We start from the raw sequence: 25,640 nt of genomic DNA, 5'->3' as shown, positions 1-25,640 counted from the left end.
ACTCCTAGTAAGGCTCCAGTTTCCTGAGTTTGTAAACCTTCAGGCTGTAAAGGAATGAACACCTGAAAAGTCTGGGTTATGGAGACTTCTGCTTTGGGCACTACATCAAACTGTGTTTGGATCCATAATCATGTGACCCAATTCTTTATAATAAATCTCTATACACATGTACACACACAACCTTATGGTTCAGCTTCTCTGGAGAACCCTGAAACACTCCTTACCTAAATTAACCTGGAAGTCTGAGACATTTCCGATTCTTTGAAGAAACATTACAGATTCATTAAGCAGGAGGGGTCTTGGAAACAGCAAAAAGATTTATCTCCTTTATCTAAAAGAATAAAAAAAAAGTGAAGGAAATTTCAAATAACTTAGATTGATGCTATCTGCTATTCTTATATTGAAAAGTTAAATCCCTATCTAGCACTTTGTTTGCATACCTTTGTAAAGCCACTCAAGAGTCTTTCTAGTTGTCTAGTTTACAGTTTAGATTAGTTCAGTCGCTCAGTCATGTCTGACTCTTTGCGACCCCATGCACTGCAGCATGCCAGGCTTCCCTGTCCATCACCAACTCCCGGAGCTTGCCCAAACTCATATCCATTGAGTTGGTGGTACCATCCAACCATCTCATCTTCTGTCGTCCCCTTCTCCTCCTGCCTTCAATCTTTCCCAGCATCAGGTCTTTTCCAATGAGTCAGTTCTTTACATCAAGTGGCCAAAGTATTGGAGCTTCAGCTTCAGCATCAGCCCTTCCAATGAATATTCAGGACTGATTTCCTTGAGGATTGACTGGTTAGATCTCCTTGCAGTCCAAGGGACTCTCAAAAGTCTTCTCGAACACCACAGTTCAAAAGCATCAATTCTTTGGCGCTCAGCTTTCTTTATAGTCCAATTCTCACATCCATACATGACTACTGAAAAAACCATAGCTCTGACAAGATAAATCTTTGTTGGCAAAGTCATGTCTCTGCTTTTCAATATGCTATCTAGATTGGTCATAGCTTTTCTTCCAAGGAACAAGCATCTTTTAATTTCATGGCTGCACCATTATACAAAGTGAAGTAAGCCAGAAAGAAAAACACCAATATAGTATACTAATGCATATATATGGAATTTAGAAAGATGGTAACGATAACCCTATATGTGAGATGGAAAAAGAGACACAGATGCATAGAACAGTCTTTTGGACTCTGTGGGAGAAGGTGAGGGTGGAATGATCTGAGAGAATAGCATTGAGACATGTATATTATCATATGTGAAACAGAACGCCAGTCCAGGTTCGATGCATGAGAGAAGTGCTCAGGGCTGGTGCAATGGGATGACCCAGAGGGATGGGATGGGGAGGGAGGTGGGAGGGGGCGTTCAGGATGGGGAACACATGTAAACCCATGGCTGATTCATATCAATGTATGGCAAAAACCACTACAATATTGTAAAGTAATTAGCCTCCAACTAAAATAAAAATAATAATAATAATAATTTCATGGCTGCAGTCACCATCTGCAGTGATTTTGGAGCCTAAGAAAATAAGGTCTCTCCCTGTTTCCATTGTTTCCCCATCTATTTGTCATGAAGTGATGGGACTGGATGTCATGATCTTAGTTTTCTGAGTGTTGAGTTTTAAGCCAGCTTTTTCACTTTCCTCTTTCACTTTCATCAAAAGGCTCTTTAGTACTTCTTCGCTTTCTGCCATAAGGGTGGTGTCATCTGCGTATCTGAGGCTATTGATATTTCTCCCAGCAATCTTGATTCCAGCTTGTGCTTCATCCAGCCTGGCATTTTGCATGATGTACTCTGCATATAAGTTAAATAAGCAGGGTGACAATACACAGCCTTGAAGTACTCCTTTCCCTATTTGGAACCAGTCTGTTGTGCCATGTCTGGTTCTAACTGTTGCTTCTTGACCTGCATACAGATTTCTCAGGAGGCAGGTAAGGTGGTCTAGTATTCCCATCTCTTGAAGAATTTTCCACAGTTTGTTGTGATCCACACTGTCAAAGGCTTTGGCATAGTCAATAAAACAGAAGTAGATGTTTTTCTGGAACTCTCTCGCTTTTTCTGTGATCCAAAAGATGTTGGCAACTTGATCTCTGGTTCCTCTGCCTTTTCTAAATCCAGCTTGAACATCTGGAAGCTCACGGTTCACACACCGTTGAAGTCTGGCTTGAAGAATTTTGAGCATTACTTTGCTAACGTGTGAGGTGAGTGCAATTGTGCGATAGTTTGAACATTCTTTGATTGTGCGGTAGTTTGAACATTCTCTGGCATTGCCTTTCTTTGGGATTGGAATGAAAACTGACCTTTCTCCAGTCCTGTGGCCACTGCTGAGTTTTCCAAACCTGCTGGCATATTGAGTGCAGCACCTTAACAGCATCATCATTTAACTGGCATCATTCTAGTTCTCTAGTTGTAAGTAAAAATACACCTGCCTGTCCTGGCATCTCCAGATACGAACAAAACTTCCAGGCTAACATCATTTTTCTGAGACAGTTGATACAGTCAATATTGTTTTACTTGAAAACCACAACATACTCCAACTTCAGCTGAGCCCGTCTCAACCTAAGCAATGGCTGTTCACAATACACCTCTTATGTCCCCTCAGACTCATCACTTGTCCCCATTCAAAGCCAATGTATATCTCTGGGTTACAATTCAATAACCACAGTAAATAGTTCACATTCTCCAAAGAAACTCTCTCTACAGAGGTATAACATAAGAGGCATATGAGAAAACATCTCATTCTCTCTGGGCCCAACCTGAATCATACCTTATGGTTACAGCTTTTAGAGGCAGGCTATTAATTCAGCATTAAATTCTCCCACTTTCTCTCTTCCCTCCCCTACTCCTCTATCCTCTGCTGCTGCTGCTGCTGCTAAGTCACTTCAGTCGTGTCCGACTCTGTGCGATCCCATAGACGGCAGCCCACCAGGCTCCCCCGGCCCTGGGACTCTCCAGGCAAGAACACTGAAGTGGGTTGCCGTTTCCTTCTCCAATGCATGAAAAGTGAAAGTGAAGTTGCTCAGTCGTGTCCAACTCTTCACCACCCCATGGACTGCAGCCTACCAGGCTCCTCCGTCCAAGGGATTTTCCAGGCAAGAGTACTGGAGTGGGGTGCCAGTGCCTTCTCCCCTCTATCCTCTACTAAATTACAAAGATATCTCTAACCCCACCCCTCATGCCCAAAACCAGTGTGTGACAGACTCCTAGCCAAGAAAGAGACTCATCAAAGACTCACCTTCTTGTTTTGATCATTCCAACCATGAAGGGCTGATAAGACCACACCAATGGTGCCCCTTTTGTCACCCTTTTTGATGCACCAACTGTGGTCACATGTTCCCATCATTTATTTTTAAGACTTTGAAGTTCCAACAACATTCTTAAGCTTCTTCATTTATTCAACTTTAAATACTTAAATGCACCAAAGAGCATGTGCATGTACATGGGACACAGGCTGAAAAAAGAAGGCCTATCTCTCCTAGGCCAAGTTGTTTCAGCATGATCACAAAAATCAATATGACTCCAAGTATAGCCAGAACCAAGCAAACAAAAAGGTTTTAGAGATGATAAATGGACTTAAAAAAATTAAAATGAAACAACATAAAGTCTCAATTCCTGAAGACCAATGAATTATAAGAAAACATGAATTAGCTGTACAAGCAGTAATAAAATAATCCTATTTCTGTGAGGGAAATTACTTTAAGGTCCCCAGGATAAACAATGAGTTGAGAATCACTAAAAAACCTTAGAACCAGAGATTTCAAATATCTCTCTTTCTGTGCCTTTATTCTGCCCAACTTATTCCCAGAAAGGAACCAGAATCAGATTCCTACCAACATAAGACTCTTAAGACATGTCATTTGTCATGTTGGTTTCTGCAGAAGCTGCATCTTACGAAGTAGTCTTTAAAAATAAAAATGAGAAAACCATAGAGTACAATTAGAAGCCTTCCCACTGTAACTTTGTTTTGATTTGCTCTCTAAAGATTTAAGGAAAAAAAAAATCATTAGTCTCAGATTCCTGATTTAACATGACCTCACTCCATGGCTAATGTGGCCAAGAGTAGATGCTTTTGTACAATTAAAACGGAAGCACTTTATCAGCAGGACTTTAGGGCTCTGGTTCCACTGTATTTACTATAAAGTACACTAACGACAGTGGAGGTTGAAGAAAGAGGTGGAAACAACCGTCACAAGGTATCATGACAGACAGCAGGACCCTAGGTAGACTTTAAGGAACCAATTCTATTCTGGCAGGGGAAACCCACATAATTAAGTTTCACACTTACAAAATTATCACTCTGAATTCAGGAATAAGAGGCATTTGGTTCTAGATACAATTCCATCTGTAGACACTAACTTTAAATTTAGAGAAGAAAAATACTCAGTGAATTAATGAGTTGGGGTTTCTTAAGTGATTCCTAAATCCACCTATTTTTTTTGCATTGATACAATTAATAGCTGTGATAGGTCTACCATAGCCCTGGCTCAGACGTTGTCTTTAGTTTCAGAAAGTCCATCGGTCATGTAGCTGGCTGTCACTGCTAAATCTGTTGCTTGCAGAAGCCCCAGAGCTCCGTGTTTGCTGAGTAGAGTCCTCACCATTTAAGCTCTTCCTACATACAGGACATGCGTCATGCTGAAACAGAAAGATATAAGTCCATGTGAACAGCCTGACTAGAGAAGCTGGAAGAACTAACTAAACACTTAAGAAACCCTGACAGTTAGCAGGTAGATAAACAAAAAGGGAATGCATTCTCACAGAGCACCCGCTGGGCTTCAAGTGTAACCCCAGGACATCTCCCAAATAAACTTTTAACAGAACTGACAAAGAATTTGAGGTGGCAACTTAACGATAGCGAACACATATTATCAAACAAAACTAACTAGAAACAATGACCTGAGATGGTCTAGAGCAGGGGTCAGCAAATTTGCTTTGTTAAAGAAAAAGTAAATATTTCAGACTCTGCAGGCCATACCGCCAATGTTGCAACTACTCAACTCTGCTGAGGAAGCACAAAAGTAGCCATAGACCACCTGTAAACAAATGAGCATAGCTGTGTTCCAATGAAACTTCATTTACAAAAACAGGTGGCAGGCCACAGAGACCTGTAGGTTGTAGTTTGCTAACCCCTGGTCAGAGAAGTTCTGAACAGATTAATAATCTAAAACACAGTAATGGTGCTACTAGGAGTTAGCCAGAAACTAAAATCTGATTTGCTTGGCTCTCCACTGTTAATTATGCCCTTACTGATCCCCCCAAGACATGACTGTCACAGGGGCCCCATCACAGATGAAAGCTGTCTGTACTTACCAGTTCTAACCACGGCACAATACAACTGCTGTGAAAGTAGTGGTTGCAGGGTAACTGCCGGACTTCCTCCTCAACTGTGTAATCCTCTTTGCATACTGGACACTCTAAACCCTTATCTGTTAGAGGAGCAAAATGCCTTTTAAAATAAACAAGCAAAAAGAAGGAAAAAAACCTAGCCCAGTGTCTTTACCAACCAAAGGGATACAAAGAAAAAACAAAATGCATCTAGGGTGGAGGCAGAGAAGAAGCAGAATTTTATTTCAAAATGGAGACAGAGGTAGTAATAGCCAGGGATATGAAAAGGACTGATGAATGGGCCCATTCCAATAAGGTCCAGACAGCAACTCTATGAGGCCTATTTTTCAACATAAAGAGTTGGAAGAACTGGGGCTTAGATTATCTGTTAAGTAAAAATAGGAAAAACATCTTCTCAAATGTGTGAAAGCCTTCTGGCAGTTTCTACTTAGGAAACACTGGCAATCTGTCCACCACAACCAAAGGACTCATCTTGATAATCTCAGCAGTTCTCATTCAGTGTGGCAAGCCACTTTCACTCTACTACTTTTGACATTACACATCCTATTTCATCATGGTTACCCTAAAGCTCTTTTCACAAGTTGTTTATTAAAAGTTGTACCAGGAAGTGCTGCTACAGAACTGCAAGGCCCAAGGGTAACTCAGGCTCCAAGTCCAGAGACAGGAAAGCTTCTTCTGAGAGAAAATGGCTACAAACTGAACTAGCATTACCAAGGAGAAAATTCCAAGTTTCCCAAGTTTGGCTAATAACACCAGCTAGTCTATCTCTCCAGCAGCTGGGGTTATGTATGCTACATGCTCCACAGTATCCACAGCATTTGGAGTAAAATACCACTTAAAAGATTCACTCCCTCCTCTCTACTCCCATGACGTTTGCCCTAATTCCAGATTTTACTTCTCATGCCTAGTTTACTGCAATAGCCTCTTAGGTAACAACCCTGACTCCAGGCCTTCCAAATATATCCTATACTTTGCAACCAGTTAGTTTTCCCTAACACCAGCTCCACAGCAATTTCCAGCTCATCTTTTCTTGGATTCTCAGTTGGCATCCCCAAAATCAACAGATTCAAAATTAAAAACATCACATCACCTCCTTATCCAAACCAGGGCCTGCTCACAATTCTTCCATCCCTGATGATGTCAGTACCACCTCTATAGTTACAGAGTTGCAAAACTTTAGAATCATCTTTCCCCCTTTCCCCTCCTTATCTTATGCAATCAATGACGAAAGCCTTTCTTCAAAAATGATCTGAGTCTACTCTTTCCTTTGTAGCACTGCCACCAGCACCTGAACCCCATCAGAATGCTGCAATGGCCCATTAAGAATATTTCTGCTCCTTCCCTCTTCCAATCTATTTTAGATACTACCCTCCAAACTAATCTTCTCCAAAGATCAGTCAAATTCCCTCATTCCTCCAGTTAGGGACCTACAAAATTTACCTACTACCTAAAACATCCAGCCCTAACTCCTCTGCCAGTTTCAGGGTCCTCTATAACAAGGACCTCCAGTCATACCTATCCAATTACACCTCTGATTCAAACATACCTCCCATCACTCCACAAATTAGATTCCATTTTAGATCTAATGAGGTTACACTCCTTATACCTAATTCAGACTCCATGTCCATACTGACATTCTTCATTGGTTCATACTTTGCCATGAACAGAATAATCTCTCTAAGATGGCCCATCCTGTCTTTTAAAATCTTCTGACTCTCTAAAGAAGAATTCATGGGGAACGAAACTCCAAGTCCAAAATAATGTCCCTCATCACTAAGTTCTTTTCATGCTTATAAATAAAATAATATCTATGTCTAATGTACCTAAGTATAGGGTAGATGTGAAACAAATTCCTGGCTTCCTATTTTTTCTCTTCCTTTTCCCCCAGAGTATCATTTGCTCAAGTACTTTTTATAATAATGTCTAATCATTTGGTGAGTTTTGCTTCCTCTAGTAAGTTCTTCAAGAAATCAAGTTTTATATGCCTTGCACTTCTTTATTTCCTGAACAGCAGCTAGAAAAATAGCATGGTAATTGCTCAGGAATTACCTGTTGACTAATCCTAATGAAGGGATAGATACTTTTCATATCTGGCACACAGGTAGGAACTTTAGGAGTGCTACAGTTTCACAGAAGATTTTTAATATAGTACATGGCTCAGATTCTGAACAGAGATAATAAAACGACAACACACATATGAAAACAAACTTACCGACTTGTTCCTGAGTTACTGTCACTGTTGGAAGAGATGTGATCTTTTCCTTGTCAGCTGGGGGAGGCCCTGTATTTTCCAGTTGTCCTAAAAGCTACAAAAAAAAAAAAAGGCAAAGAAGTGGCAGACATCCCTAGAGAGGGAGCTGGTCCATCTGAGAACAGTGCAGACATTAGAAATGTTAGTTGCTTTTGCTTCTACAAGGCTCTGAGAAGCTTGGGTTTGCCCTTTCCTGCTGCCAGAATAATTGTTTTACAATTTCAGAGTGACATTAGTATAAGCCTACAGACAGATCCATCATTGCAAGGCTCACCTCTGGGCATTAAGCAACTTTGGAGGCAGCAAAAGGGTTGTGATGTCACAAATAAAACTACACCTTAACAGAAAGTGATACTTAACCAGTTCAAAAACTTCATTTTGCTGAAAGAAAGAAAAAGGTGAGAGTATGGAAAGTAGCATAAGCCAAGAAATAGGTAAATTATTGCCTACAAGAAGACCTGGATATAAATGACATGCTTTCTAGTCTCAGCAATCCACAAGGGAAATGAAAAACCAATTAAATTAAAATCAACATAAACAAGTGGAAGCAATTATACATGGCACAGGAATACCTTTTTCTCTGCTTCCTTCCCCTACTTTGCTCCATCTAGCAGAAATCCCTGCTTCAACATGTGAGGAGACCTTTCTTTTTTGTGAAGTACTTGTCAATAGAATCCTCATAGGAATGAACAAGAGGCCAAAACAGAAAATACTGTTTGTTATAGAAGTTTTTTCCTTTGGAATTGAAGCTGTCTTCTAGAAAGTCCCTAGGACCAAGAAAGTACATGGACGCTGAGCTAAACCCATAAATATTTATCTCTTTAGTAAAACAGAAACCCACAAGCTCAAAATATTAGGGAAAGCAGAGTGACTGCCATTTCAGAAAGTAGCAGAAGGAAAGCAGGAAGCCTGTGGAACCACGAGACACACTGAACAGACGCCCTCAAAAGGCAGCTCCTCACCTGGGTAACAATGGCATCAAGCCCTGTCTGACCCCAGGCATAGTCCCCAGGGTTGGAGTGCAGCATCCCGCTCCTATACATGAGATGAGACAGACAGCATTAGATGCAGTGACCAGGCTCCACCTTACACCACAGTAAAAGCTGGCAGAGGAATCCTGCTCTCTCTCAGAGCTGGCAAGTCACTAGTTCTCTGGAACCAAGTGGCAAAGAATTTCTCAGTGATTTCAAGGTCAAACAGATTATCCAGAGGCAGTCTCTCATTCTCCAGGAATTTCTGCTTAACTGTATGGAACATAAAATGTGAAGCTACCTAAAATACCACCTGACAAACCAGAGCAAAAAGAGTGAGTCATTGCCCGTTGGTTAAAAGTTTGTCTCCTCTGTGCCCATTTAAATTAAACATAGATGGAGCTGCTTTTTAAGGAGATTTTTCCCTTCCTGAGTGGCCAAAATTGACAGCAGAGTTCCCTCATTCCAAGGGGCCGCCTGTGGCCCTACACAATGAGCAGCTTTCAAGTAGAGAAGCAGCCATAGCAGTGTCTCTGAATCACAACTTAGAGCAGTTACAAAAGGGATTGGGCAGCACCTCTTTCTGGAGCTGTTGGTGTACTACCCTGCATGACAGATATCCCGAGTCTTTGGCTGGAACATGCTTAAAGAAACTAGAGGCTGGAAAACAGGGTAACTGTGTGGAAGGACCAAGGTCCCTCTGAGCAAAGAAGCCTTCTGGGGTAGAGTCAGAAGTGGCAAATAATTGTCCAGACAAGAAGACATTCTATCTTTAACCAGTACCATAAGTAACTGTCACTCTGTTACTGAATTTAAACCTTTCATTTCTTCTGAAAAAACCTTCTTCCTTTGAGAAAAGGAAGTAAAGCAATGTTTTCAATTTCAGAAATTCTTAAGGAATAAAATCTTCCCATATAATCTCAAAGAGAAACTCACACATCAGACACCAAACTTGGTAGGGACCACCTCACTCCCTACCTCAGCACGACCCTCAGACCTGAGTAAGAATGGAGTCAGACACCCTGCAGGACGAGGATGGCTCTCATCAGCCTGAATTATACAAAAATAAGTTCTGATTAAGTCTGGGCTCAGCAGACAACAGCAGTCTTTAACAGCCTGCCAATCACACCTTTACACTCACCTGTGCAGCTCCTTTTGTCTCTCATTATGGCACAGATACTACAGTACTGGAAATTATGCTACTCCAGGAGAGTAAGACAGAAGGCAACTAGTTACTTACCAAGAAAATGGGGATCCAGGAATGAATCCTGCAATGATCTGTTGTAGTACTCTGTTGAAGAAAAAAATTAGGTAAGACAACAAACTCTTGAAAGTACTCTATAGATATCCATGGCTGACTCATCACCAACTCCTTCCCCAAAACACAATGACTTTTCACTGTATACAACAGCACCAGAAATCAGTCTGCTACCCGGTAGACTGCTACTTTGCTATTATGGCTGTCTTCCTGAGCTATGCTGCCTTATGTAATAATAGATTTTTATGAATTAAGCAGGAAAGGACTCTGACTGTATGGTTAGTGTTCAAACTGTGATTCCTTGATCCTTGGCAGCAACATGAGAGGCTTAAAGAGATGCTAGGCCAGTGGGATTCTGGACCCACCTCCCTGCAACAAGAGCAGTTCCATTTTTATGTGTTATATACATTGTGCAAAATACTATTTAAAGGTACGGCATCCCTGCCCACCCCTTTATGTGCCTGTGCTGGGTTGTCTTTGCTGCTCGGGCTGTTTTCTAGTTGTGGTGCTGTTTTCTAGAGGTTTTTCATTCTTGTGGCTTCTCTTATTGCACAGCACAGGCTCTAGGACATGTGGGCTTCAGCAGTTGCGGCTCCAGGGCTCTAGAGCACAGGCTCAATATTTGTGGCACACGGGCTTAGTTTCTCCATGGCATGTGGGATCTTCCCAGACCAGGGATTGAACCTGTATCTCCTGTATTGGCAGGCAGATTCTTTACCACTGAGCCACCAGGGAAGCCCTAAAGAGCCTTTTTAAAAGAAATTCCATGATAGCTAACTAAGACATTCACAAGTTATTTTATACTCCTCTTTTGGGTGTAGGTTGGACTTAATGACTTTTCTTTTTTTCTGATATACAACTGACATATAATGTTTTTTTTTTTCCCCAGGTACAACATGATTTGATGTTTGTATATATCGCAAATGATCATCATAATAAAACTAATTCACATTCACTACCATAAATAGTTATAAAATTTTTACTTTCTTAAGATCTACTCCCTTAGCAACTTTCAAATATGCAATACAGTATTACAATAACACTGTAATGTAATTAACAGTAATGAACTATAATCTATCTCATTGTGGGCTTCATTTACATTTCCCTAATAATACAGTCATTGTGCTATACACTATATCCCCAATATTTATTTTGTAGCTGGAAATTTGTATCTTTTGACCCCCTTCACTGATTTTACTTATCCCCCAACCCCTGCCTATGGTAACCCATCAATCTGTTCTCTTTTATCTATGAACCTGGATATCGGATTTTTTTTTAAGATTCCACCTGTAAGATTACATAGTATTTGTCTTTCTCTCTCTGATTTATTTCACTTAGCATGTCCTCTGGGTCCATTCATGTTGTTGCAAATGACAAGATTTCAGTCTATTTTAGAGCTGAATAATATTCCACTGTATACATGTACCACAACTTCTTTATCCATTCATCCATCAGTGGACCCTTTTAGGTTGTTTCCATGTCTTGGCTATGGTAAACAATGCTGCAACAATCATGGGATGCATGTATCTTTTCAAATTTGTGCTTTTGTTTTCTTCAGATGAATATCCAGAAGAGGAATTGCTGGATGATAAGGTAGTTCTATTTTTTTTTTTTTTTTTGAGGAAACCATATTGTTTTCCACATTGGTTATACCAATTTACATTCCCAACAAGAGTATATAGGGGGCTCATTCCCTTTTCTTGACACCCTCATCAACACTTGTTATTTCTTATCTTTTTGATTGTAGCCATTCTAATGGGTATGAGGTGATAGCTCACTGTGGCTTTGATTTGTATTTCTCTGATGATTAGTGATGGCAGAGCATCTTTTCACGTGCCTGTTGGCCACCTATATGTCTTTTTCAGAAAAATGTCTATTCAAGTCCTCTGCACATTTTTTAATTCAGATGTTTGTTTTTATTGTTGCTGAGTTGCATGAGTTCTTTGTATTATTTTGGATATTAGTCTTCTGTTGAATATACCATTTGCAAATACCTTTTCCAATTCAGTTGGTTTCCTTGTCATTCTATTGATTTCCTTAGCCATGCAGAAGCTTTTTATAGTCTGATGTTGTTCCACTTGTTTATTTTTGTCGCCTCTGCTTTTGGAGTCATCCAAAAAAATCATCACCAAGACTGATGTCAAGGAGTTTCCTGCTTGTTTTCTTAAAGGGATTTTACAGTTTCAGGTCATATGTACCAGTCTTTAATCCATTTTGAGTTAATAAGACACTGATCCAATTTCATTCTTTTCCTTGTGGCTATCCAGTTTTTCCAATACCACTTACTAAACAGACTGTTCTTTCTCCACTGTATATTCTTGGCTCTCCTGCCACAAACGAACTGACCATATATGCATAGATTTATTTCTGGCCCTCTGTTACCTTGATTTAGATGTCTATTTTCATGCCAATACCATACTGTGACTTACTTCTTTTTTTTATTATTAAAAACTAAATTTACTTCATTACCAAAGTTAAGGAAGTCAAATAAGACACAAAGGCTTAAACAGATTCTTACAAAAGATTCTCTGTCTTAACCAACCCTCTGTTCCTGCTCCCAGGAGGGAGTCACTTTCTGTGGTTGCTTCTGGAATTCTTAAATATTCATATTCCTAAGTACTATCATGATTCGTTTGTCTCTTGATCAATCAGTTGTAGTCATTCACTTATTGATTTACTGATTTCCTCTTGGAGTAGATGAGCATTTAGCTCTGTGAGCTAATTACTCCAATCTCATCTTGTCCTCCAGCTACTCTGCTTTCCTGTTCCAGACACAGTCTGGTCAGTGATTCTGGCTATATCAGTATCAGTTGTGACTTACTTTACTTCTCAACAATAGAATATGGCAGGATAACTGTGACTTCCAAAAGTGAAAGTGCAAGTGAAGTTGCTCAGTCATGTCCAACTCTTTGTGACCCAATGGACTGTAGCCCACAAGGCTCCTCCATCCATGGGATTTTCCAGGCAAGAATACTGGAGTGGGTTGCCATTTCCTTCTCCAAGGATAGGTCATAAAAGGTATTGTGGCTTCTTCCTTGCACCCTCTCATGGATTACTTTCTCTGGGAAAGTGCCATATCAAGCAATCCTGTGGAAATGCCCACATGATAAAGAACTGAGGCTTCCTGGCAATACCCAGAACAAACTTGCCAAAATCTGAGTAATTCCCAATTGATTCTTCAGACAACTACAGCAACGGTCAATGAACTAACTGTAAGCTCATGAGATCCTGGGCCAGAACCACCCAGCTAAGCTGCTCTCAAATTCCTGACCCACTGAACCTATGAGATAATAAATGTTTGTTGTTTAAGCCTCTAAGCTCTGAGGTAATTGTTATACAGCAATAGATAATACAGATTTTGATACCCAGAAGTGAGTGCATGCAGGCTAAGTTGCGTCCGACTCTTTGCAATCCCACGGACTCTAGCCTGCTAGGCTCCTCTGCCCATGGAGTTTTCCAGTCAAGAATACTGCAAGAGGGTTGCCATTTCCTACTCCAGGGGATCTACCAGACCCAGGGGTCAAACATATGTCTCTTATGTCTCTAGCACTGGCAGGTGGATTCTTTACCACTGGGCCACCTGGGAAGCTTGCTGTAAAACAAAACAAAACAAAACAAAACCTAAAACGTGGGTATAGCTCTGGAATACAGCAGAGGGCAGAACTGGAAGGACTTTGAGGAGGGTGAGTAGAAGTTTGACAAGCCTTGAAGAAATAGTAGATGCATGAAGGCTTCTGAGGAAGAGTTATGGGTGAGTACTTAAGGGAAAGTGAGGAAAACAGGAGGGAAAGAGATCCTTGATATGCAGTGGCAAAAGCCTGCCATCATATGGGAAGTAGAAGTTATGGCTCATGAATGGGATGATAATCCAGCTGACAAGATTTCCAGACAGGAATGTTGAAGGTCCCTTTTGGTTTCATCTTGCTGCATTAAAATGCAAAAGAAGGAGAATACATTAAAGGAAGAATACTTAAAAAGGAGTTAAGATTGGATCATTCTGAAAATTCCCAGCCTCTCCAGATGGCAAATGATACTAAAATTAAGAAATAGCTTTTAAAAAAATAAAGAAAGAAATGGCTTTCAAGCAAAGTTCAAATTATGGGCATTGCCCAAAGAAAACAGTTAAAGAAGCCAAGAGTGTGGCTATAAAAATTCTTTGTGAAGACCTCAGAAAGATAGTGCCTAGAGAACTATTCAATTAAACAACTGTGGATGTTGTATTATTAATAGTTTCCTGGGGCTGCCATAACATATTCCCACAAACTGGGTAGCTAAAACAACAGGAGTTTATTCTCTCATAATTTTGGAAGTCAGAAATCTGAAATCAAGATGCTGTCAGGGGCTTCCCTGGTGACTCAGTGGTAAAGAATCCACCTGTCAATGCAGGAGACACAACAGACGTGGATTTGATCCTTGGGTCGGAAAGATTTCCCTGGAGGACAGCATGGCAACCCAGTATTCTTGCCTAGAGAATTCCATGGACAGAAGAGCCTGGTAGGCTACAATCCATAGGGCTGCAAAGAGTCAGACACAACTGAAGCGTCTGAGCACATACACACATAAAAGACCTTATTTCCAAAACAGATCACATTCACAGCTAAGTTAGGAAGTTAGGACTTGAACACTGGTGGAGTATACAGGTCTACCCACAACAAGTATTGTCTTTTAGCAATCCCAGAAGAAGTCCATGGTGAAAAAGAAAGTATCTAAAAAAGGCTTGGGAGTAGTTTTTGTTAATGGCATGAACTTTACTAATACTCACAGGAGACTCAAAGTTTTAAAAAGAAACACTACCAGCTTAAATTGAAAAGTACAGAGGCAGTAGAAAACGAAAAGAGATCTTTTAGGCCCTCAAAATTCTACTGTCAAGATGCAGGCTAAGAAAACTATGGAGCTGCAAATCCGGACTACTTTTCATGGAAAAGAATGACTCATAGGGTAGAATCAAGAGCTGGGAAGGAGGAAATAAGAGCCACAGAGAAACATTCCTGGGCAGAAGTAGAACGAAGTCCTAATCAAGGACCGTCCAACATTTATCCAGACAAACATCAAAATTGCTATGAATCAGTAACTTCTGTGTGTCTTACATCTTCTCCCTTTCTAAACAGAAATCTCTATACCTGTTTATTATATGCCTGTCCCATCACTATATGTTGTATATGTGAGCGGTAGAAAACTTGTGTCTTTGGTTTCTAGATCTCCACATCAGAAGGAATTCTGTCTATACCCAAAGAGCCCCATCCATACTCAGACCTAAGTAAATGACACCTGGATTTCAAGTTGATGCTATAAAGGGACAAGATTTCTGCTGGGTCTTGGGAGGAGGTGAGTGTATTTCTCCCATAAATTTCTGGCCAAAGGTTAAATTGTGGTAGTTTTAAAAAAATATGTCCGGGGCTTCCCTGGCAGTCCAGTGGTTAAGACTCTGCTTGCACTGCAGGGAGTGCAGATTTGATCCCTGGTCAGTGAACTAAGACCTCCACATGCCATGCAGCATGGCCAAAAAATTAAAGAAAAAAAAATTTTTTTTTAATTTTGTAAATAAAAACATGTACACAAATTCTTTAATATTCCTCCTCATGAATGTGGGCTAGACTTGGGTGACTCACTTCTTACAGATAAAATACCACTGAAGTGACAGTGTTTGTCATTTAAAATCAGGATATAAAAGGCATTATGGTTTTTCCCTTCTTCCTTTTTCTCTCTTGGATCACTTACTCTAGGGGAAGCCAGCTGCCAAGTCATGAAGACACCAAAGAGTCCTAAGGAGAAGTCCACACAGTGAGGAATTGAGGCCTCCTGCCAACAGCAATGTTAGTTCACCCATCTTGAAGTGGGTTTTCCAGTCCCAGGTTAAGTATTCAGATTACTGCTGCCACTGCAGACATTTTGATTACAACATCATGAAAAACTTTACCAGAAACACCTAGCTAAGCTGCTCCCAAATTCCTGTCCCTCAGAAACTGTGAGATGATAAATGTCTGTTGTTAAAAGCTGCTATGGGGTTCCCCGATAGCTCAGTTGGTAAAGAATCCTCCTGCAATGCAGGAGACCCTGGTTCAACTCCTGAGTCAGGAAGATCCACTGGAGAAGGGATAGGCTACCCACTTCAATATTCTTGGGTTTCCCTTGTGGCTCAGCTGATGAAGAATCTGCCCACAATGCAGGAGACCTGGGTTCGATCCCTGGGTTGGGAAGATCCCCTGGAGAAGGGAGAGACTACTCACTCCAGTATTCTGGCCTGGAGAATTCCATGGACTTTATAGTCCATGGGGTTGCAGAAAGTCGGACACAACTGAGCAATAACTCTATCTATCTTAAATTGCTAAATTCTGGTATAATCTGTTTACCCAGCAACAAATGACTAGTATATCCTCGCTTGCTAGTAAAGGCATATCTCACCAATAGCACAGGTGTGGTTCCAGACTACTTCAATAAAGCAAATGTTGCAATAAAATCACTCATATGAATTTTTTGGTTTCCCAGTGCATATAAAAGTTACGTTTACACTTTATTGTTGTCTACTAAGTGTGTGATAATATTACGTCTAAAACAATGTACATACCTTAATTTTAAAATATTGTTTAAAAATGCTAACCATCATCTGAACCTTCAGCAAGTTAGTAGTAATACCAATGACCACTGATCAAAGCTCACCACGGCAAATACAATAATGAAAAACTTTAAATAGCATTTACATTGTTTAAAGTGTTGCTGTTTACATAGCATTGTATTAAGTGTTACAGTAACCTGAAGATGATTTAAAGTATACAGAAGGATGTACTATAGATTACTTGCAAATACTGTTTTCCATCAGGGATGCAAATTCTCAGAGTTGGGTACCAGCAGGGGGCGCACGGTGTCCTGGAACCAATCCCTCCAACAGATACTGAGGGATGACTAACTAGAACAGTTAATCACATACTTGAACTAACCAATAAGTAAGTGGTAATAATCAAGTTTGAGAGAGAGACAGAAAGACTCTAGTTCCCTGAGGCTCTAAAGCAGACCCTATATAAATACTTGGAATTGCCAGGGACACCTCAGGGTATCAGCTGCTGATTTCGCCTTTATCGGCTGCTTACTCTCCGGAAGTGAGATGCAGGTTCCATCTCAGCAGCTCAAGGTGACCCGAGTAAGTGTATGAGCTTATGTCAGGAAATTATCTTCAATAGATACATATACAATACTTACAGTGAACTTTTTTTAAACAAACACTTTCTTGTTAAAGTAATAGGAGCTAAAAGGGGTGGAGGAAGAGGTTTATGTATTTAATTTTAGCAACCCGCAGAAGAGAAAAATAAATCCACAGAGTCTGGAAGGGAAGATACATGCTAAAATCAGATAAGAGTATTCACTTAGTCTCCAGAGCTGTATTCTCTCTAGGTTTTCCTCCTAGCTCCTTTCTCAGTCTTCTCTACTTATTCTTCCTACCTTCCAAACTTCTAACCAAGGAGGGCCCAGAGCTCAATTTCCTGAGCTCTTCTATTTTCTATCTTGACTCTTTTGGCAATTTCATCCAGTTTTATATTTAAGTACCATATACAGGCAACAACTTCCAGGTTTTACCTCCAGCCAAGACCTCTCCCTACTCAACATCATCACTTGAATGTGTAGTAAGCACCTCAAACTTATTATGTCCAAAAGTGAACTCTTAGATCTTCTCCCCCAAACCCGTCCCTTCTAGCATTCCCCATCTTCACTGATGGTGGCTCCATTTTTCTAGTTGTTCAGGCAAAAACCTTTATGTCATCCTTAACTCTTCTTTCTGTTACACCTCATATCCAATCTGCTGGCAAATCCTATCATGCCCAATGTCAATCTTTACCTAGAATCCAACTTTTTTTTTTTTTTAAAACTAACCCTCATCCAAGCCACTGGCATCTCTAACTTTAATGCAATAGCCTCCTAACTGGTTTCTCTGCTTCTGTCTTTGCCCCTGTGCCCCTCGTACACACATACCACTCGCCATTCTATTATCAACACAGCAGTTACAATGATCATTTAAAGGTGTAAGTTAGACCATGTCATTCCTCTACCCTAAATTCCTACTGGACTTCCACTGCACTCAGAATAAAAGCCTTTATGATAGCCTACCAGTCTCTACATGATCTCAGACTCACCTCCTGATCTCCGGCCCCAACACGTTCTCTGTGACCTCATCTCCTACTATTTCCCTCACTTATTCTGCTCTCTCTACATCAGACTTTCCTTGTTGGCACATTCCTGGCTCATTCCCTCACTTCTTTTATGTCTATTCAAATATCTTCTCAATAAGGGCTTTGCTGACTATACTTTTTGAAGCTTCACTTCTCCCACACTCCCAAACTCCCTCCCCTTTTTCTTTTCCGTATCATTTACTGCTGTTTAACACTCTATTGATTAGGTTTATTTTGCTTGTCTGTCATACCCCATTAGTATTTAAATTCCACAAGGGTAATCTTTTTTTTTTTTTTTTTTTTACTGTTTTATTGACTAATGTATGCCCAACATCCTGAATAGCACTTGGCAGTAATACACAAATGCTTACTGAATGACTTCAGAGACCTCAAGATGGGGCCCAATCAGATAGTCATTGAAAGACATATTCAATCTATGAACATTAAAAAAAAGAGATTATAAAATAGGTATAGTATGATTCCTTTTCAACTATACAGATGTAGGTATCTCATATGCTGCTGCTGCTGCTAAGTCGCTTCAGTCGTGTCCGACTCTGTGCGACCCCAAAGACGGCAGCCCACCAGGCTCCGCCGTCCCTGGGATTCTCCAGGCAAGAACACTGGAGTGGGTTGCCATTTCCTTCTCCAGTGCATGAAAGGGAAAAGTGAAAGTGAAGTCGCTCAGTCGTGTCCGACTCTTAGCGACCCCATGGACCATAGCCTACCAGGCTCCTCCATCCATGGGATTTTCCAGGCAAGAGGACAGGAGTGGGCTGCCATTGCCTTCTCCGGGTATCTCATATATATGTATGTAAAAGGTCTACATGAAAAAAAAAAAAAAGTCTACATGATTACGTACCAAGAAACAACTGTGGCTAATTTCTGGGTAATGCTGTTTTTTCAATCCAAGTCAAAAAACAAAACAAAACAAACCTACTATTTTTAAATAACAAAAAAGGTCAATTCTCAAAATTTGAGTTGTGAGCAGTGGTCAGTAAACAATGGTCCCAGAACCTAGGGTTAACTTCAGGAGAACATATTCTAGGTTGAAAACCTGACAAGCAGGATAAAAAGTTATACTACTTCTCAAATCAGCAGGACAAACTGTTATCAGGAAGAAGCCAAGCCAAAATTTAATCAATAAAAAAACTTATAAAATATGAAATTGTACAGTACTTTCAAAACACTGGGTAACATTGTAATGATAACTACTGTAAAGTAGTAACAATCATGTGGAACAATCTGGGTTGACCTGCTAAGAAGGCACAGCAATACACCCCAAAGATGTGTTCCATTTACACTTACATGAACAAAAAGAAAAAATAAATTGAACCTAAAACTTTCTAAGTTTTACTTACTGACACACTGATACGTGTCCCTTAGAAAGAAAATTTTTGAGAAAGTTAGACAAATGCTTAATTCTTTTTTTTTCCTAACTGTGAAGACTATAAAACACTATTAAAATTTCTTTAAGTATTTTGAAACATTCATAATCCCACCAACTACAAGTATCATCACTTTTGCCATATCCTGGCTCCAATATTTAACTGGCTTCATATCTTCAGGCAATTTACCTAACCTCTCTGTGCCTCAGTTTCTACTGTAAAATGGAATATTCATAGTAACTTATCCAGAGTTATAATGAAGATTAAACAAATAATTGTAAAGCACTCAAACTAGTATCTGGCACAAACTCTTAGCTATTATTATTACTAATTCATATGTTCCACATACCTCTTAGAAACATAATTACAATTATTCAATATAGTGTTTGTGGTATGTGTTTGTGCTCAGTGGTATCTGACTTTGTGAATTCATGGATTGGAGTCTGCCAGGATACTCTGTCCATGGGATTTCCCAGGAAAGAATGTTGGAGTGGGTTACCATTTCTTTCTCCAGAAGATTCATTCAACACAAATATATACAGTATTCACTATAAAACAGACACTAACTAGAAGCTGGGAATACAAAAATGAATAAAATGCTACCCTAAACCACTGATCCCAGAAGTAACCGATAAGGCTGTAACAGATCTGGTCCCCCAAAAGATGCTAGACCCAGATAAAAATTACAGGTAACTTTTATCAAACCTTTAAAAAACAGATAATTCCTGATTCAAACTATTCTCAACCATAAAAAACAAAGCAAGATTTCCCAGTTTATTTTACCAAACTAACATAACCCTGATACCAAAACCTGATAAAGATTATACAAGAAAATTACCAGCTTCCTTATGAATTGATGCAAAAATCCTAAAAAAGATTAGGAAGAAATCAACTCCAACAACGCATTAAAAGATCAATGCTTCTTTGACAAAGTGGTTTTTAATCAAAGTCTGATGAATTCATAGTGTTCATTCAATGTTAGAAAATCTATTAGTTAAGAAAATGCACTAATTGTTTAAAGGAGAAAAACTATAAAGGCCATCTTCACAAGACTGCAAAGAGCATTTGATAAAATCACTCGCCATCCTCAATTAAAAGCCCGTAATAAATCAGGAATAAAATAAATGTGATAGTGCACATATTAGGAACCAAAAGCAAATATGCTTAATAAAGAAACACTAATTCACTCTTACTGAAGTCAGGAAGAAGACAAAGATAACTATTAGGTAACTCTGTTTTGATAATAAAGTCAATGCAACAGATAAGAAAAATAATGAGGCATAAACACAGGGAAAAAATACAATCAATATTTGTAAATGATACACCTGTTAATCTAGAAAACTTAGAAAGTAAATGAATAACTATTAGAGCTAATAAGACAACTAAATTAAGGAGCAAGGTGTTGGGTAGCAATCTATCTAACAATCAGTTTAAAAATTAAGTGAAACTATAAAATTCTACTGAATACATCAAAAAAGAACGATACAAATTGAGACATGAGGCGTGGGTCCAGATGAGAAGTTTCAATATTATAAAAAGTACCAACTGTCCTCAAATAAATGAAATTCCAATCAAAATTCCAATGGGATAAGAGAGGTCAGAGATTGACAAATTACATTTAAAATTCATTTGAAAGAGTAAATGTAAGAGAAGCATTCAGCAGTTTTTAAAAAGGAATAATAATGAAATAGACTTTCACTACTAGGTATCAAATCATACTATAAAATTATAGAAAGTAAACCAGGAAGACATAGGCATAGGAGCATACAAAAAAATATCAGATCATAATACATAATCCAGAGATGAATACGAAACTGTATACATAACAAAGGTAACATTTCAAGTCAGATGGATTATTCAATAAATGATAATGTGAAATAACTATATACTCATACTCGGAGGGGATATATTAACTCAAAAAATGCACAAGAATAATACCACTCAGTACCAGAAGTGTGTGCACAAAACACAGAAATCTTCCCTGGAAGTGGCTAGAGGCACATATCCACTGTGCTCTAATGTTCTTATAAACTTGGAACTACCATTAGCTGTCTTTCATTTTACATAGGAGAGCTATCTAATAATGATGCCAACAAAGAGAGGACAGAGACAGACAGATGATGATAACATACTGATCAACCACTTAGATCCATCTAAAAACATCTAATTTACATCAGTGGTCAATAGTGCCCCCACACAGCAACTGAGAAATCCAAAGAGATGGTTTTGCTAGATACAATAAATGGGGTAGTACCATTCATACTCAATAGATAGGAAGGAGCAGTACTAGTCATCCTGCCAAGAAATGGGAAGACAGCCAGGACCAACACGGAACTGTCTTCCAACATGTGTAATTTGTGAACATCCTGCCTGGACATTCATTTGGGGAATGTCTGTTTAAAATTAACTGAATTTTCTAGTAACACATCTACTGTGAAAATCAAGGGAAAATTATACATTCCCACCCCCAGCACTTTCCCAGGAAGTCTTCACCACTTTGGAAAATCTTAACACTAGCAATCACGGGTTCGATCCCTGGGTGGGGAAGATCTCCTGGAGAAGGAAATGGCAACCCACTCCAGTATTCTTGCCTGGGAAATCCCCATGGACAGAGGAGTCTGGCAGGCTACAGTCCAGGGGGTCGCAAAGAGTCGGACATGACTGAGCATGTACACATGCTCACAACTCTAGCAATGCTGTTTGTGGTAGACAGAGATGGTAGATATTACACTCTCATACCATCTGCCTATCATATTGTTTTTTAAAAAATTATTATGTGTTATCTATACACATAATCAGAATACACAGTTTAAGATTTCTTTTTAGTGGAAAGGAATCCAACGTCTCAAGAGTTTTGATGAGCCTGCAACATGTTTTCTGGAAATCACTTAACTGAGCCTTTTGAGACTCTGGAACAAAACAGGAGAAAAACTGGTTCAAGAAAATCAGCACTTAGATTTTGAAACCAAACTACCTATTCTTAATTCTACACATCCAGAACTGGAAAGAACTGGGACAATTCCTCTTCTATATTTCCAACATGCTCAGATTTACTCTAGCAAACAGATGCCTGCTCTACTGAAGACATAATGCAAACAGAATAAATTCAACAGAAGATGGTGGTATACTTTTTTTTTTGGCCACATATATGGCTTGTGGGATTTCAGTTCACTGACCAAGGATGGAACCCAGGCCACAGCAGTGAAAGCCTGGAATCCTAACCATTAGGCCACCAGGGAACTCCTGGCGGTATGCTTTTAAGGAGGACACAATTGATGGCCTGTGGCAAGTTTATGGAATGGTAAGGATTTTGAGAGTAGGGATGAGAAAAATAGCTACAGAAAAGGTAATGTAAGATTGCAAATAAGAACTTCTATTGGTAACTGAACTGAGCAATGATATACTTTTATTTTATTTTATTTTTTTAATGATATACTTTTAAACAAAGGTGGACCTTATTTACCTAATGTTCAATTTCCATCAGTTTCGATAGATACCATTGTAAATACCACTACTGACTACTTTGCATTACAATTCAGGATTCCATAGACCCCATGGAGGCATGGAATTCAATAAGAAGCCTTCATCTTTTATGTGAAATTCAAAGGCATTGTGAAGACTGAGGTCAACTGAGCTAACCAGGTTAACTAAGATTTGTTTCATTTGTAAGAGAACCCTCCCACAACAGTTTTATTGAATTCTCCTAAAAATGGTGGCACTCTTTTAAACTTTTCTCCTTTCAGAAGCAGCAGTTATATAAATGGGAATGCTGGATTAAACCTAAAAATAGGGGCACTGGTCAACTTTCATTATTTTTCTACATATAATCATGGCAAAAGGTTAGGAGATCCCTCTTCCCATTCTACACATTTCTAATCAAAATATAATTTGAAAGTTTGTCCTTGCCAAACTATAAAACAGTTACTTGAGAATAAACCAGCAGAGCACTGCATCACCTCAATAAAGCTGTAGGTTTCATCATATGCACCAACAAATCTACAGGGGTAGTTTCTACACTCCCCTTTTGAAGACTTTATCTCACACCTCTCATACCACACAGCATTTTAAACACTGACATATAACTCCCTAAAAAGATAAAGCAAAGATGAAAGTGTTTATAAAGCCAGGGATGAGCAGCTTCCATAAGATTTTTAATTCTTTACAGTCTCAGGATTAAGCGAGAGTCAGGCTTTGATTCATGTTAAATACTGTATGGATGATGTTAATGTCGCCCCCCAGGCCCCATTTCCTGGCCTACTCCTTAGAACTACTCCCATGAAAATGTATTTTAAAATAAATAAATAAGGGGGTGTAAAAGATAAAACTGTATGTATTTGTGAAATGATTATCACGTAAGTCTAGTTAATATTCGTCACCATACAGTTTAAAATTTTTTTAACATGAGAACTTTTAAGACCTACTCTGTTAGCAATTTTCAAATATGCAATAACATTATTAACTATAGCAGCCACGTTCTACATTATATTCCCACGACTTATTTATAATATAACTGGAAATCTGTCCTTTTTGACACCCTTCACCCATTTCACCCACCTCCCATTCTAAAATCCCTCTGGCAACCACCAATCTGTTCTCTGTATCTATGAACCTGGTTAATGAAATTTTTTTTTTTAGATTCCACCTATAAGATCATACAGTATTTGTCTTTCTTTATCTGATTTATTTCATGCAGCATAATGCCTTCAAGGTCCATCCATGTTGTTGCAAATGGCAAAATTTCATCCTTTTTCATGGCTGAATAGCATATACACACATATATGTGTATATTGAAATTTTTTTTTTATCTATTCATCCATCAATGGCTCCTTAGGTTGTTTCCATGTCTTGGCTATGGAAAACAATGCTGCAACAAACATGGGATGCCATTTACCTTTTCATATTTGTGTTTTTGTTTTCTTCAGATAAATACCCAGGAATGGAACTGCTGGATCATAAGGTAGTCCTATTTTTAATTTTTTTGAGAAACCTCCATATTGTTTCCCACAGTGGCTACACCAATTTACATTCCTACCAACAGTGTAAAGGGGTTTGTTCCCTTTTCTCCACAACCTCATCAACACTTATTATTTCTTGTCTTTTTGATAACAGCCATTCTAACAGGTGTAAGGTGATATTTCACTGCAGTTTTGATTTGTATTCCTCTGATGATTAGTGATGCTTGATATCCTTTCATGTCCTTTCTGGCCATTTGTATGTCTTTGGAAAAATGTCTCTTCAGATCTTCTACCTATTTTTTAAACAGATTGTTAGGCTATTTGCCTTTCATTTTGTTGATGATTTCCTTTGCTGTGCAGAAACTTTTTATCATTTGACGTAGTCTCACTGTTCATTTTTGCTTTTGTTGCCTTTGCTTTTGGAGTCAGATCCAAAAAATCATCACCAAGATCAATGTCAAGGAGCTTATTGCCTATGTTTCCTCATAGTGATTTTATGGTTTCAGGTCTTATGTACAAGCCTTTAATCTATCTTGAGTTAATTTCTGTGGATGGTGTAAGACAGTTTCATTCTTTTGCATGTGGTGACTCTCAAAGCCCCACAATGGCATCTAGCTTTCTCCTCAGCAATAGACTGAAGGCTTTGAACAAATTTTCACTGCTCAACATCCTGATGGACAGGCATGCCATAGGATGCATCCTTAGGAAATGTGCATTTACAGCCACTAAAATACACACAAATCCAATATACAACATAATCTCACTTGGCCTTGTATCCCAGTCTATGCACTTTATCAAGCCAAGTAGGGCAGGCAGTCTTACAGAGCTCTCAGAGCTGGCAGTACTGTACCCTGAGAACAAAGTGCATTACATCGACTGCTTCTTCCTCCATAGCTCCTGGATGTATTAATACTTGTACCAATACAAGTACCCATCTTGGCTTACCTAATGGCTGCTGCCAGACAGAAAGGCACTATCACTTTTCTTAGTGATTCTCCACACAGAAGCAAGCATCTGGTATTTCACAGTCTCCCAAATCAGTCATAGCCAAGTATTTATAAATTTAAAAACATATTTTTTATGTATTACTTTTAGTTCTCTTTTATATTAATTGGAGAATAATAATACAGGCATGCTGCTGCTGCTGCTAAGTCGCTTCAGTCGTGTCCGACTCTGTGCGACCCCATAGATGGCAGCCCACCAGACTCTGCCATCCCTGGGATTCTCCAGGCAAGAATACTGGAGTGGGTTGCCATTTCCTTCTCCAGTGCATGAAAGGGAAAAGCGAAAGTGAAGTAGCTCAGTCGTGTCCGAC

The 25,640-nt window shown here is 39.3% G+C and overlaps 2 protein-coding genes across 13 annotated transcripts in view; both read right to left on the bottom strand.

Annotated features, from left to right (window-relative positions):
* Positions 1-3,143, bottom strand: part of PDZK1 (PDZ domain containing 1) — a 78,784-nt gene extending 75,641 nt beyond the window's left edge. Inside the window, exons 1-2 of one of the 7 annotated variants that reach the window (XM_081495128.1) lie at positions 441-3,143; positions 225-331 (exon numbers count right to left, since the gene is read on the bottom strand). Coding sequence is in view for 1 of the 7 variants with exons in the window: in XM_081495127.1 (XP_081351253.1) it covers positions 225-273 (49 nt within the window). In the remaining 6 variants the exon portion in view is untranslated. Of the gene's footprint in view, positions 1-224 lie in introns of all 7 variants that reach the window. The other 6 variants (XM_081495135.1, XM_081495143.1, XM_081495127.1 and 3 more) reach the window with 6 other exon arrangements.
* Positions 3,144-3,377: 234 nt separating this feature from the next.
* Positions 3,378-25,640, bottom strand: part of RNF115 (ring finger protein 115) — a 66,865-nt gene continuing 44,602 nt past the window's right edge. For all 6 annotated transcript variants that reach the window (XM_081495172.1, XM_081495167.1, XM_081495170.1 and 3 more), the window contains 5 exons: positions 9,809-9,859; positions 8,560-8,632; positions 7,559-7,652; positions 5,311-5,426; positions 3,378-4,635 (listed from right to left, as the gene is read on the bottom strand). In XM_081495172.1, coding sequence (XP_081351298.1) covers positions 4,504-4,635; positions 5,311-5,426; positions 7,559-7,652; positions 8,560-8,632; positions 9,809-9,859 — 466 coding nt within the window. In that variant the 3' untranslated portion in view covers positions 3,378-4,503. The remainder of the gene's footprint in view (positions 4,636-5,310; positions 5,427-7,558; positions 7,653-8,559; positions 8,633-9,808; positions 9,860-25,640) is intronic.

This window comes from Giraffa tippelskirchi, chromosome 5 (assembly GCF_054371585.1).
Source record: "Giraffa tippelskirchi isolate mGirTip1 chromosome 5, T2T-mGirTip1v1.2.pri, whole genome shotgun sequence".
Taxonomy (NCBI): Eukaryota; Metazoa; Chordata; class Mammalia; order Artiodactyla; family Giraffidae; genus Giraffa; species Giraffa tippelskirchi.
The sequence above is the reverse complement of the archived record's forward strand: the minus strand, read 5'-3'. Positions and strand labels throughout refer to the sequence as shown.